The following is a 14,122-nucleotide window of genomic DNA, read 5'->3' as shown; positions in this document are numbered from 1 at the left end:
GTTTTTTGGACTGATCCAATTTTTTTTTTAATTTACTTAAAGGGTGGATTACTTAGTTTGAGGGTGGATTTAACAAGTAATTTCAAGGTATGAAAATTAAAGCAAATAAGCTATATATAATATTTACTTAAATGTTTTGGAGATTCAAACCAGTCTTTTTTTTTTAATTTTACAAGGAAAGTTCTTTGTGGTTTAAACAGGATGAATTTTTATAAAAATGTAAGTGAACAAGAATAACAGCAAATAAAATTTAACGCATGTAAAATACTTGCTGTAATTTTGATTCAGAGTTCTCTACCAGGTTTCCAGGTCTGGTACTTTAATGTGGTATAGTGATTGGAAATTTAAATATTAGTAAAAGTATACATGTCATCAGCAAAATTTATAAAATAATGTAAAAATAAATAATTTACTGGTAATAATGACTTAATATGCTGGATAAATTACTAAGATTTACCCATTAATGCATCATTCTCTGTATTAAAATATGACCTGAAGTATTCTTTTTCAGTTTATAATTATTTCTTAGTAGGTAAACCTATATTATTTATATTTTTTCTTAAAATGCTTTAATTTGTCAGACTCACCATTACTCAAAATTAAAAAATTTTAAATGTTAATTTTTAATACATAACAGTACACCAGTAAAAAAGATCATTAATTACATAAACTATGTGAACAGTATTAGTGATTTAAACTCTAATCTACTTCTTTGTAGAGCCTGGCTGAACATTTCAAAATTCATACAGATTCTTCATTTGCCACATAATTCTGTGGTTGGGTGAAGTTTTTTACCTTAGGAGCTCTTGCTTTTTTTTGTACTTTTAATTTATGGAGAAGAGCAATGTGTATTTATGCCATTTGACTTAAAATTGTTGATCAGTAATTTGGCTAAAATAATTGCCTGCCTGATAGAAACATTAAATTTTCCTTTGTGGAGTTTTTTATATTGTTTTTCCTTGGTGAATAGATTATAGTGTCTAACATAAGTGTTATTTACTTTTTATTTCCTGTGAATTGATTCCGTTATATTTTGCTAAACTTGGTCCCTCTTATTTTGAGTTGTATGCTTGTGATATAGGTTATATATGTTAAAAGTTACTGGGACGCTTTAGATAATAAAAAGTAGGCTTCTTGCACAAAGGCATTTCAAGATGTCTATGAGTTAAAACCAGGCCTCTTGATCCCTCTTAAAATGCTAATAATAATTAATGTAAATATTACATTACCCTCCTAATAACATATTTCAACGTGAACTATATTGAAAAAGGAAATACTGTGTTTACTGATAAAATATAATTTTCTGCATATTCATATTTAAATCAGTTGAACTAAAAATTAGACATTAAAAATGAATGTCGTCGCTTGTTATTGAATTAATAAAAATGAAATTAAATTAAAATAATTTTACATATTTTTATACAGAACTATAATTGATATAGTGCAAGGGCTATGAATTCTATTTTTTTACTTTAACTCACTTAAATATGTAGTCACATTGTTCTTTTTGTATGACAAGTGAATATTTTGTTCTTTTTGTATTATGTCCATTAATATGACTGAATATTTTAGTGAACCAGTACAAGTTAATCATCCTCTTGCACAATTATGATTTATAAAGAAATAAAAATTGTCTATATTGTTTTTGATATTAATATTTTTTCCTGATGAAACTTTGATTAAATTAATGTATATTTAAAGTATTTTTTCTCTTACATAAATCATTATTTGTATATTTATGGTATTTGATCCTAAATTAGTTAAATATTTGAATTTAAATCCTGCATTCATTGAATATTATAAAAACAATAAAAAAATAGGTAAAAATTAAGTAGCTCAGATGTTAACTTAAATCTTCAACTTAATTATTGGATATATAGGGTTAGTTTTAAACTGCTGTAATAAGGGAGAGGTGTGTAGTAGTGATATATGCTTTAGAAGTTAGTATAATTAACTCTCATACATTTATTAATATTCATAACTAAACTGTCATTAACTTAGCTGTAACATTGTACATATAAAATATTTATATGTAAAACATTTATGATATCTTTAAAGTTACATGACTGATAGAAAAGTTTGTGTTTATTAGTTTTTTCTTTTATACACACATATATATATATATATATATATATATATATATATATATATATATATATTAAGTATTCGTATAAATATATGTGATGATGATAGAATAAAATATTTTAATTGAAGATGTGTTACATTTTTAGAAATGTAAATTTCTTTAAACCTAAGATATTTTTTGTGGGTGCAATCAAGAAAACTATTCTTGATTATTTAAAAATTAAAAAAAAATTGATTCTAGCGTATCAGCTATGACTAAAATATTATAAACTCATAACTAATGAATGAGTTTTTATACACCAGCAGAATCTTGCAAACTTTGACCTAATACAGATTACAGATTGGCCAGTTCACCAGGAATTTGAATTTCACAATAGAATAATAAGAATGGAGCAAAGAGGAATGTTCAGGAGCATGAAATATTAAAATCTATTATTAGATATATAAAAGCAGTTCAGTTTTAAACAGTCATCTTCAGTTTATACTAAATGCACAGACTAGTTTATAGTTAATGCACAAATTTTAATGTAGAGTATATTGTGTTAAACAATTTCATTTTTCTATGTAGTGTAATTAATTATATACATTTTTCTCTCTCCCTCAAGTTTTATTTCATAAATATGGTCAGAATTTTTTTTTATATATATTTTTGTTTATTATCAAAATGCCTTGTAGTTGAAGGCTTTTATGATAAGAGATGTTAAATTATTGAATAATTTGAGTATGCAAAAAAAAATTGCTATTTTAGTAAAACACTTCATATCATCTTGGATCCAGCTGTCACACCACCCCTTTCCTACCTAGCCCTTAGGGGCTTTACCAGAGATCATCTTCAAAAGTCACAAGAAATATTCCAGTCTGACCACTGATGCAAATACTACGAGTGACATTCTCATCTGTGTTCACTACTCTACTGCATATAACTCACGCATATGAACTCTAGTGCATATAATTTGTATAAAATTAATTAGAAATTTTTCAGTTAGTATTTAAAAAAAATTGTATCACTGTTCTGTTTTTGAAATTAACAGATGAATAATCTGTATGTACTTGTTGATTGATGCACCAAGTTTCTGACAGTAATTTAATGTAGTCTCATCCATTTTAAACTATTTATACCAGGTTTCCCAGATTTGATGTTCTGTTGTTAAAAGTCAAGAGTTTGCATGATTAAACCTAAGCAGAAGTTTATAAGGTTTTATTGTACTTTATTTTTGTAAAACTACAGTAAAATGTGTATTTTATATTCAGAGTTTAAAAATAAATTAAGCTCATGTCATGTAACTTTTTATATATTCTTGTAAGCTGTAAACATTGAATTTGTGTATATATATACATTCTCATACATTTTTTGTTTTAGGAGTAAAGTTACATAAACAATGAATGTCATACACAGTGCGGCTTAAGTAGAATAGTTCTGCTGGCATCATCTGCTGTGCTTTTATTTTGAAAAACTTTCTTTTTAAATCTTAATTTTTTTTAGATGACACGGAAAGGGAGTTGCTTCCACCACCACCTCCACCTCCTATTGACCCAATAACATACTCCTCCTACTCACCAGAAGGTACTTAACTAAGCGCTAAGCTCCACTAACTTATTTTTTAACTTAAAAGAAATATTATTGCTTATTCTATTTATCAGACTGTTAATACTGTGCAGTATATTAGTAAAAAAAAAAACTGGTGTACATTTGGGTTAGAAGTAAATGAAACAGATTTTTTCTGTCTTTAAATACAATTTGTATGATTTATAACTTCCAGTACATGTGTGTAAGCATGTGCTTTATTTCATCCTTTTGGTTTCTCCATAATTATTTTTTTTCGCCCTAACACTGGAGTTGCCTAGTTTATTGCACTTTCATTATGTAATTCTAAAAATTTATAGAATTGTCTTTTTTGTGTCTTTCTTTAAAAACTATTGAAGCCCATAAAATTTTATTTTAATTTGGTCTTTGGAAAAAAAGTTTCAAAAGTTTTATAAGGTTTCAAAATTCCAAAGTTAAGAACATGGTTCTTATCCCATTACTATTCTGTAAAAATTAACATAGTTAACTAAGAAAAAAATTACGCTTATGTATTATAATAAATGACAGAAGGCTATCAAAAAGTGATAGCCATGTGATTTATTTAAGACTAGTTAAAAGCCTTAAATAAATCTGTTGTTAATTTTTACTAAAAAATATAAAAAGTCTTCATCTTTTTCATTGCATCATTATTTTTTCTTTTTTATTAAAATAGATTGAGGTTATTTTTCTGTGACATAAATCTTCTGTTCAAAGAGTTTTTGTAAGGATCAAAAATTTCCTTACATTCATTTCTTAATGATCTTGGTAAGCTTGAAATAAGTAAGACACCAAAAAAGTCACATTTAAATTATTGATGTAATATTCTAGTTAGTTCACTTCAGGGGGGCAACCATTTCTCTCTGTTGTTTTATTGTTCCTGGAATTCTCAGTAATGTTTACCACTCAGTTAACAGCCAACTGAAGTAACCAAATTTCTTAATAAATAACTTTCAAAGGTTCTTTAATTTTTTACATTCTAAAGATTTGTTCTATAATCTTTCTGGATCAACTGTGCTGTTCACTAGGGTGATATCTAGGAACAGGTGATTTAAATAAATATATAATGAAATTGAAATATATTTTATTTTTTTATTATCAAAAAGCTATAACTGTCATTCATCATGTTTTTTTTTTCAAAGAAGTCATTTCTGAAAGATAACATCCAACCATTCATAAATGTACATTTTTGAATGAATGCAACTGCATAAAGCAGTAATATGTGTTCTCATACTATACTGTACCCTGCTGAAATCATGTGGTGTCATTTACCAAAGTATTCAGTTCATTGCTGAGACATGTTTGAATCGTGTTGCTGTATTTCACTGTGACAGTAAATGCATGGCCACTATCACTTATAGTATAATATATATATACTAATTATTTTTAATGATATTGTACACCACACTTTCAGTACTTCACTAATACCAGTAACTACTGTTATAAGTAAGGATTTTTTACAATGTAATAGGAAAAGTTCTGTTTATTCTGTATAACTCTTCAGATGAATTTGGGCATCAGCTGTCCAATGATTTTTCAAGAAATTTATTTTTATAATATTTTATTAAAAACTTTCAAACTGATATAACTTTCTCATTAAAAAAAATGTTTTCTTTTCATGAATCTTGTAAAAGATGAAATCTAGGATTAATATTCTGCCCAAAGTATAACTAGGCAAACCTAACAACTACCCTTGCCTTGCAGATTGCTATGAAAGAAAATTGCTTTAGCAGTTATTGGATATGAATGTTTCATACTTAGCACTGACTGTATAACTTTCTGTAAGTACATTCATTCTGTAAGTTTCTAGTTGAGCTGATTGAGTTGGATTATGATGCTGATGTTGAAATTGACAATTTTTATCATGCAGCTTCCATGTCACTCGTTTTATCATAGATGAAAATACACAGCCAAACAGTGCTCCATTGTAACTAGGCAATGACTAGGAAAAAGTTATGTCATAACTCTCCAACTCCAAGTATAGCTTTACAATTAATGATTCAAAATTGCTTCTTACCATTTGCACCCTGTTATATATGTTTTCATACATGTGAGTGTACATTTTTGCCTAAATTTTATTTTTGCTCTATTTTCAAACATTAAAAATAATGTTCATCAAAAGATGAATCTTTATTTTCTATTTTTTAATATTTTACAGTGATTAGCTTTGAATTAAAATCTGCATATATATGCACATTGAAAATATATAAATATATATATATATATAAAATATGTAATAATTATATATCCGAATATTAATTGTAATAATATTGACAAATACAATATGTTTAAATTTGATCATTTATTTATTAATATTTTTTTTTTTGTTACTTATACAAGGTCTGTAAATAAAGTAATGAGACTGGTTCAAAAAAACATTTCATTTACATCACCTTCAAAATAGTTTCCTTGGGAAGCTACGAAGTCTTTCAAACAGTTTTCCCACTTTTCATAGCAGTGTTGGAATTCAGAAACCAGAATGTCCTTCAGATGGTTGGTTACATTTTTTAAAATGTTTTCTAGTATTCCAAAATGGTGTCCTTTCAGATGTTTTTTAAAGTTGGGAACAGGAAAAAGTTGCAGTGTTGAGAGTGCAGTGTGACAAGGTGCATTGTTATGATGCAGCATCCAGCTGTCTTTGATGGCTGGTCTCAAGCGGGCAACTCTTTTCCACAGTCTTTCAAGAATTTCTCTGTAAACATATTGATTTACAGTTTGTCCTGTAGGCAAAAACTCATTATACATCACCATTATTATCAAAGAAAAGCATGGTTCTGATTTCTGCTTTTTTAGGACATGGTGAACTTGAGGTGTGCCACTCCTTGCTCTGGCGTTTTGTTTCTGGGTTATACTCAAACATCCAAGATTCATCACCAGTAATAACATTTTTTTATAAAATCAGTATTAGTTTCAATTCACCCTAAAAGATCACGGTCCTGTTGTTCTTCTGTTCAACAGTGAGATTTTTTAGGACCAATTTTGTACAAAATTTTTTCACGTCCAATTCATTTGTCAAAATTTGATGGACTGGTATGGTTCAAATTCAATTGTTCTGCAATCATTCTGACAGTTAATTGCCAGTTGTACCATATCAAGTATCTGATTTGCTCAACATTGTTGTCACTTTTTGATGTTAATGGTCTTCCAGAGCGTGGATCGTCCACAACTGATTTCTGGCCATCTGAAATGCTTTAACCACCTAAAAACTTTGGCTCATGACAGCGTCATCTTCATATGCCCTTTTCAATTCTGAAAGTTAAGTAGCCTTCTCACAGAGTTTAACACAAAACTTGATTGCACAACATTGCTCATAATTAGTATCACTCATTTTTGTAACCCACAACAAAAACTCATTTCAAAAAGTTTCTCACATGGCAACCATAGACTAAAAATATTAATATGTAATATAAATCAGCTGTTCATATAAACATATGTTTACTAGTAACTTTACAATGTTGCTACTTTGGCTGCCAAGAAACTAGTATCTACTTTATTTACAGACTGTATGAATATATACATTTTTATGTATTTATTTTCTGTCAAATATTTTTAAAAAATTCTAGTAATTTTGAACTAGAGAATCAATGAAAATTTTATGAACGTCATTTTCACAAGAAAATTTTAAATTTAGTTCATGAAATTTACCATCTGGCAGCTACCTATTAGAACATATTTAGATGGTACAGATTAAATTTTATAAAATTAATTACATTGTTGTCACAAGTTTGATTCTTTATTTTTATTAAAGTTTACTTAATAATATTTTATTATTAAGCATATTTAGGCTGTAAGGAGGAGCTGCTATATGTGTTTTGATATGCATAAAAATTGCAGCACGAAAAATACAACAAACTGCTGTTTTACAAGTGTAGAACATGTTATATAAATTACTCTTATTATTTTTATTACTTTAATGTAATTATAAAAAAACAGTCGCCCCCAGCTTAATGCAAAAAAAAGATTGTATTAGTTTATCTAAGTTAAGTCAAGGAAAAACAAACCTTCTATGTTATAAATGACTTAAATTTTGAAGCATGTTTAAGCCTGTATTTATAACGTCTCTGTTACAGCCAAAATGTCTGACCAGTGCTTACTAATAGAATGCTTTACTATTATAAGATAAATTTAGTAAAAATTAAGAATTAGTTTTGTGTAATTACACTATTCATTTTTCAAATCTGCACTGGTGAAGAAGCATGTTCTTTCTAACAATTAACTGCCAGATGGTATATTTTATGAACACCTTTTATAGAACATAGAACTAAATATAAAATCATTTTGTGGAAATGACATAAATAAAATGTTCATCAGTTCTTAGAGTATTAGGGATTCTGTTATCACAGATCTGCACACATGCTTGTGCATGCGCATATACATACTTATATATATCTAAAAATAAATAATTAAAAAAATAATAATTCTCTCATTCTACCATCTTAAATTGTATAAAAAGATTGTTTGTTGTTTTTGATTGTGATCTTAAAATAAATGTGCTTATTTATAATGTTAAATTCAGTATTTTTATTCTATTTTGTATATTTTTTTCATAGTGTTGTAAAAGTGATGTACTTCACTATATAATTTTTCTCTTTTGTACACCTGTGATTGTTTAATCAAAATGCTGCCAGTAACAGCACCACAATGCTTTACATGTAATACCATTTAGTTATTAACTTATCATTTAATTTACTTAGTCATTACATTCTTCATATTGTTAAAATTATATTTTATTAGTTATTAACTGGTTGTGGATTATTAACTACTTTGCCTTTTTTTTTTTTTTTCATTAAACTATTTTTGCAGAAGAGCCTCTTTATACACCTCAGTACAGACCATCTAATTTAATGTATGCAGAAAAAGGTACTACTAACATTTTGTGTTCTAACTAAATCTTAGTTTTAACTATTTTATTCTTTTCATGCTAAGTATTCTTATTGATACAGTTTAACAAAAGAGAATGATTTTATTCATTTAATAATATTTTCTCAGTGTGAAGTTGAATGTTCTAGAGTATTTATTACTACTATCATTGATATTTATTAAAATATAGTAATCAAATAATAATTATTTTAGGTCTTTAAATATAATTGGAGATAAACAATTATATTCACTTACATCATCTTATGAAAACGTTATTTACCATGTAAAATAGTATTAATTCATTTGATGTGATTTGAAAGTGAAATATGTGCAGATAAATTATTATTGTTATTGCTTTCAGTATGTATAATATTGACCACTGGTGAACAAGCTACACATAATCCAAAAAAAATCTTGAAGATAATAATAGGTTTACATTCTAATCACAAAGTATGTTGTAATTCAAGATTATTATATTGTCTCTTAGGAGACTCTAAAACCAGTTATTAATGGGTCCTGTCCTGTCTCAAACTAACCATTCCTGTTAAACTTTCCTAATTTAAGACAAGCTACCATATTATATCAGTAACTTTAGATATTCTGAATTAAATATACATTAAACATAATGGTTTCACAGTGATGATTTTACTAAAGCTTGGCAAATGAAAGATGCATTCTTGAACTTACATTGCAATCATTTCTCAATAAACCATTGTAAAAGATGCAGTATGTACCAAACAAAGTGTTCCTTTATGCACTAGTTTATGTACATTGCCTTTTATAGAACTTTTTGTAGAATGTGTGGTTTACATGTGTTAAAATACAGACCTTATCTTATACAGACAAAGTTAGGTCGTTTCAGTCAATATTTTGGCAATGGGGTATCTTTTAAAAAATTGTGTTCATATCCTTAGTGCATTCTCAAAATGATTTTTTTCAACTCAATTTTACAACAGGAAATGAATAATAAGTTTGTTCTTAAGGGAAAAATCATATGGAAATTGTTAGATAAACCATTTGTATAAATTCTGAGACCCAACACAGTCTATTCTATAGCAAGTGTTAGTTATCATTGGTTGGTGACTATTTCTTCAATGTGGAGAAGTTGTACTCTTCCAGAGAAACAGGCCATTGAAGGAAATTTTAAAGTCAATTTGATTTTTATGAGGGAAGTAAAAAATTATCTACATTTTTTGTTCTGCAATTTATTTACACAAATGTAGGGGTTCTCATGTACCTAATTTTTCTATACCTTGTCAACGAACTTGGTCCAGCGATAGTCCATAAGCTTGCGTATTCCAACCAAGAAAAAAAGTTTTTGGTTGTTCACAAAGCCACATTCACAAAGTTTCCTGCACAAGACTGTGGAAAATCATTGCATAACCAAAACCTTGCAAAGCATCCTTGAGCAGCACAAATTGATGAAAGTAAGTGGGAGCAAGATCTGGGCTGTAGGGAAGGAGGGTGTTCTAGTACTTCAAAATTCAACTAGTGATGGTTTGAACTGTGTGTAGGCGCGCAGAATGACCTGTTTGTCATATAACAACACTTTCTTCAACAATAGACCTTGGCATTTGTTGTGAATTGCTGGTTTTAGCTTGTTTTCCAACATTTCACTTTAACTGGTGTTGTTAATCATAGTCCCTCTTTCCATGAAGTCTTCCACTATAGACTCTTGTGTTCCAAAAAATGGTAGCGCAATCTTTCTCTCTGATGACTCAGTCTTGAAATTTCTCATCAGAGATTCTGGGTGTTTCCATTCTAGCTTATAATAATAAACCCACGTTTCTATTACCAATGCTCAGAAATGTGTCAGCTTTGTTGTTGAAGTGATGGAGTAAGTGTTGGCAGATGTCACATTTGTGCTTATGTCTTTATGTCCGTTGAGCACAGAATTCATGGTAGAACCATGATTGATGTTCATAGAAAATGGTACCTCATCATTGAAACTTGTCTATTTGCCAGAACCATCTCTTGAGCTTTCTGAATCTTGTCTATGATGGAGGTTGACGGCCATCCTGCTCCTTTTTTGCACATCACATTCTTCTAGCAACTTTTAAACTTCTTGATCCACAAAAAAGCGCTTTTACGTGATAAAAGATTGTCCCCATACTGTGATAAATGAATTTATTGATTAATGAATGTATTGTCTACAATGAATTTCAGCCCCTTTCACACCTTCCAACCAAAGAAATTGGATCACTGCTTGCAGTTCATCCTTGCTGCAAACTGACATTTTAGCATTGCTGGCAATAACATTTTACGAAATGTCTTTGGTGAAAGAATCATTTCAACAAGTTTGTGGCCTGCATGATGATCTGATTGCCCAATCTGACTCCCAGAGATTACTTTTGATAGGGGGGGCAGCAAACAAGCAGTGTATTGCAACAGACTATGCACGACTGACTGATTAAAATTGACAATAACGGCTTACGTATGAGAAATTCCAGTACATCAGCTTGTTAAAGTGTTTGAAAACAAATTGAAACATGTGCAGTGTTGCATTGATGTTGGAGGAGGTCATTTTCAGTACATTTTATAAACTATTATAGTGATTGTAATATCAGTTTTTGTAAAATAATGAAATAAAAGTACAATGTAATAAAGAAAGTTTCATCATTACACTTCCATAATTTCATTGGACAGCAACTTTCCTAAACACAACAAACTTTGTTAAAGCTCAGTTTATAATTAAATTAATAATAATAAAATATCTCTGATAGCAGATTAATACTCTATATTTCTGTCATTTAATATAAAGCATTTTCAAGTACATCATTATCGGTTATGTGGTTTTTAAAAACATATATACAGTAACATTATTATTTGATATTACACATTACTGATGTTACATATGTGATATATATTATTTTTTATATACTTTATATAACAAAAAAAAATAAATAAATAATCAGATAAGCGTGACTTGAGCAAATCTTAGTTTAGAGACATCTTTTGCACTTAATATTTAGTTTTGTTACCAATATACTTCTCTTAGAATAAAATCAGTGTGGCCAACATAACAAATTGAACCATTTAATATTACAACAATTAATTCTTTTGTTCATGAACAGAACACATTAGTAATATTTTCATCATTTTGAAAGCTACTTGTCCAAAAATGAAAATTTGATTCTTATGATTAGAAGTAAACTAGTTTGAATTTAGTAATACATACCAGGATCCAGGTTAATTTCTAAACTAAGATAAAATAAATTATTTGGCTGTTAATACTCTTTTGACTCTGTATTTTGTTCATTGGATTTCAGTAAATGTTATAATTTAGGGATGGTAGAATTCTGAATTTAAAATTAAATTGGTAATAATTAAATATTAATTATTACTATCAGTTTAATGTATTAAGATAATTAAACAAATATACAATGTGAACAAAACTAGAAACAAAAATGTACGATTTCTTAAAAATAGAATAATTATAAAATCATTCTCTATTGTTTTATTAATTTTACTTTTTATGATGAGTTATTAAGTAACATAACTGATATTAAAGTTTTTCTTAGATGTATTCATACTTCAGATTAAGGTGTTGGTATGTAGTATTTATTAACTTTAGTGATTAGTTTTAAATATTGAAACTTTTGTTGTCTTTTCTTCAATAATCTCTCTCCTTTGTTTCTGATCCTTGTTTTTTCTTCTTTCTGTTTTTACTTATTTTCTTTTGTTTGGAAATTTAAGATTAATTTTTTTTTTAAATCTGAAATAAATAAAACTTTTATTTGTGTTGCAGGTATTTATAAATACAATTTTTTCTTAGTGAAGGTAAAATTAGATCATTCAAGAATTATTTTTCTAATGTGTTCAGTTTAATTATTCCGCCACTAATTAAAATAAAATATTTTTTTCACACAGCTATTTAAAATGTCAGATTTTAAAACAGTAGTTTAAGTATCATTCTTTAAGTCCGTGACCAGATACTGTTTCAAATAACATTACTTAAATATAATTTTAAGGCCAGTTTGTATTATTTGAATTATTGATGTAATCAAACAGTTGTTTATTTAGTGTTGATTGATCTTTTACAATAATATACTTAAGGAAATCTAATTTTAATTGCTTATAAGATAAAATTTTTATTTGTTTTGTTGGATAAAAGTGACTTTCTTGAAAATTCAATTCTATTTAATTTATTCAGATACTGAAGTGTAACAAGATAAACCTCTATAAATAGAGTGGATCTGTTCTGCTTTTGGTTAGACCCTGTGTGCAGACCTGGATATAAAATTTATAAAACATACAAGAACAGCTCAAAAAAAATTATATGAAATAAAAATCTATATTCTAATTTCTAATTACTTTTCTATCTATTTTTTCATTATTTATGTAAAATGCATCTTTTCAATTTATTGCATTAAAACCCAATTTTTTTCTTTTCTTCATCAGTGAGGTGGATTTGACTGATAATGCTTTGTATGTATTGGGCAGTCTTATTGAAATGTAGTACAGCAATATATACATGATTTTTTCCCAATATTCAATCTGATATTTGGCAAGTTCAGAGATTAGTTTATATTAGTGCTATTTGATGTCAAAAATTAATTTTTTTAGTTTTTCATATTGAAAATTTTAACACAGATAGAGTATAGGTTTTTATTATTGACAGTTTTATTCCCAAAAGACTGTCAGGCTTTTCCAAAGCTTAATACTACTGTATCATCAGCATAAGTGAAAATTCCACCTTCAGGTAATATTTCAAAGATATATCATTCACATGTATTAGAAACAGAGGTGGTCATAATATTGTTCCTTGAGAAAATACCTATGTTTACATTTTTGATTTTATGTTTTATTTATTTTTACAGTAATTTTTTTTCTGTCAGTTAGATAACTTTGCAGTAATTTGTGTGCTACACCTCATATTCCATATTTGTGTAGTTTCTGTAGTAAAATGTTATGATTGACAGTGTTAAAGGATTTGGTAAGATCAGTGAAAGTAGAAATGATTGGTATACTAACATCTAAACTATTGTGCATTTTTTCTGTTAAATTTGCTAAAGGTTCATTAGTACCTTTTGAGACCATACTGGCTGGCTTACTGATTTATATTATGTTTACAAAGAATTGAATTAATCTGATAAAAGTACTTATTCCAAAAACTTTGGCTAAATTCGAAACCAGTGCAATAGGACAATAATTTGAGACATCACTTTTATTTCGTAATTTGAAGATGGATTACTTCTGTTATTTTAAATTTCACAGGAGTGGTAGCATTGATGATGCAGATTTATTATTATGTGTGATGTTGGTAGACGTATAGATTTATTTATTTTGTGTGTATTCCGTTGATGTTCCCTCCGTTTTTTAATTGTTTTATGATTTATATTTCATTTCTGTCAATTGGATTCAAAAAGATTGAGTCCGAGACTGTTTTAATATTATCTGCTATCTGATTAAATATATATTGCTGTTTATCTGATTTTGGTAACTTTACTCTAATTTCACTAAAGAATTTATTAAACTGATTTGCAATTTCTTGCTCAGATTCAATAGTAGTTATACACTTGTACATTACTTATACATTGTACACATAGTACATTATAACAGTCACTTGTTATTTATTTAATTTTTGTTCTTTTTTCTTATTATTTTATTATTCAT

The 14,122-nt window shown here is 27.7% G+C and overlaps 1 protein-coding gene across 4 annotated transcripts in view; it reads left to right on the top strand.

The window, feature by feature from the left end:
- The window catches only part of Vinc (vinculin), a 98,310-nt gene that overhangs the window by 54,708 nt on the left and 29,480 nt on the right, over window positions 1-14,122 (top strand). For 2 of the 4 annotated variants that reach the window (XM_075373667.1, XM_075373666.1), the window contains exons 14-15: window positions 3,569-3,649; window positions 8,450-8,506. The exons of 1 other annotated variant lie outside the window; for it this stretch is intronic. In XM_075373667.1, coding sequence (XP_075229782.1) covers window positions 3,569-3,649; window positions 8,450-8,506 — 138 coding nt within the window. The remainder of the gene's footprint in view (window positions 1-3,568; window positions 3,650-8,449; window positions 8,507-14,122) is intronic. One more of the 4 variants, XM_075373668.1, reaches the window with a different exon arrangement.

This window comes from Lycorma delicatula, chromosome 8 (genome assembly GCF_047948215.1).
Source record: "Lycorma delicatula isolate Av1 chromosome 8, ASM4794821v1, whole genome shotgun sequence".
NCBI classification, from domain to species: domain Eukaryota; kingdom Metazoa; phylum Arthropoda; class Insecta; order Hemiptera; family Fulgoridae; genus Lycorma; species Lycorma delicatula.
The sequence above is the reverse complement of the archived record's forward strand: the minus strand, read 5'-3'. Positions and strand labels throughout refer to the sequence as shown.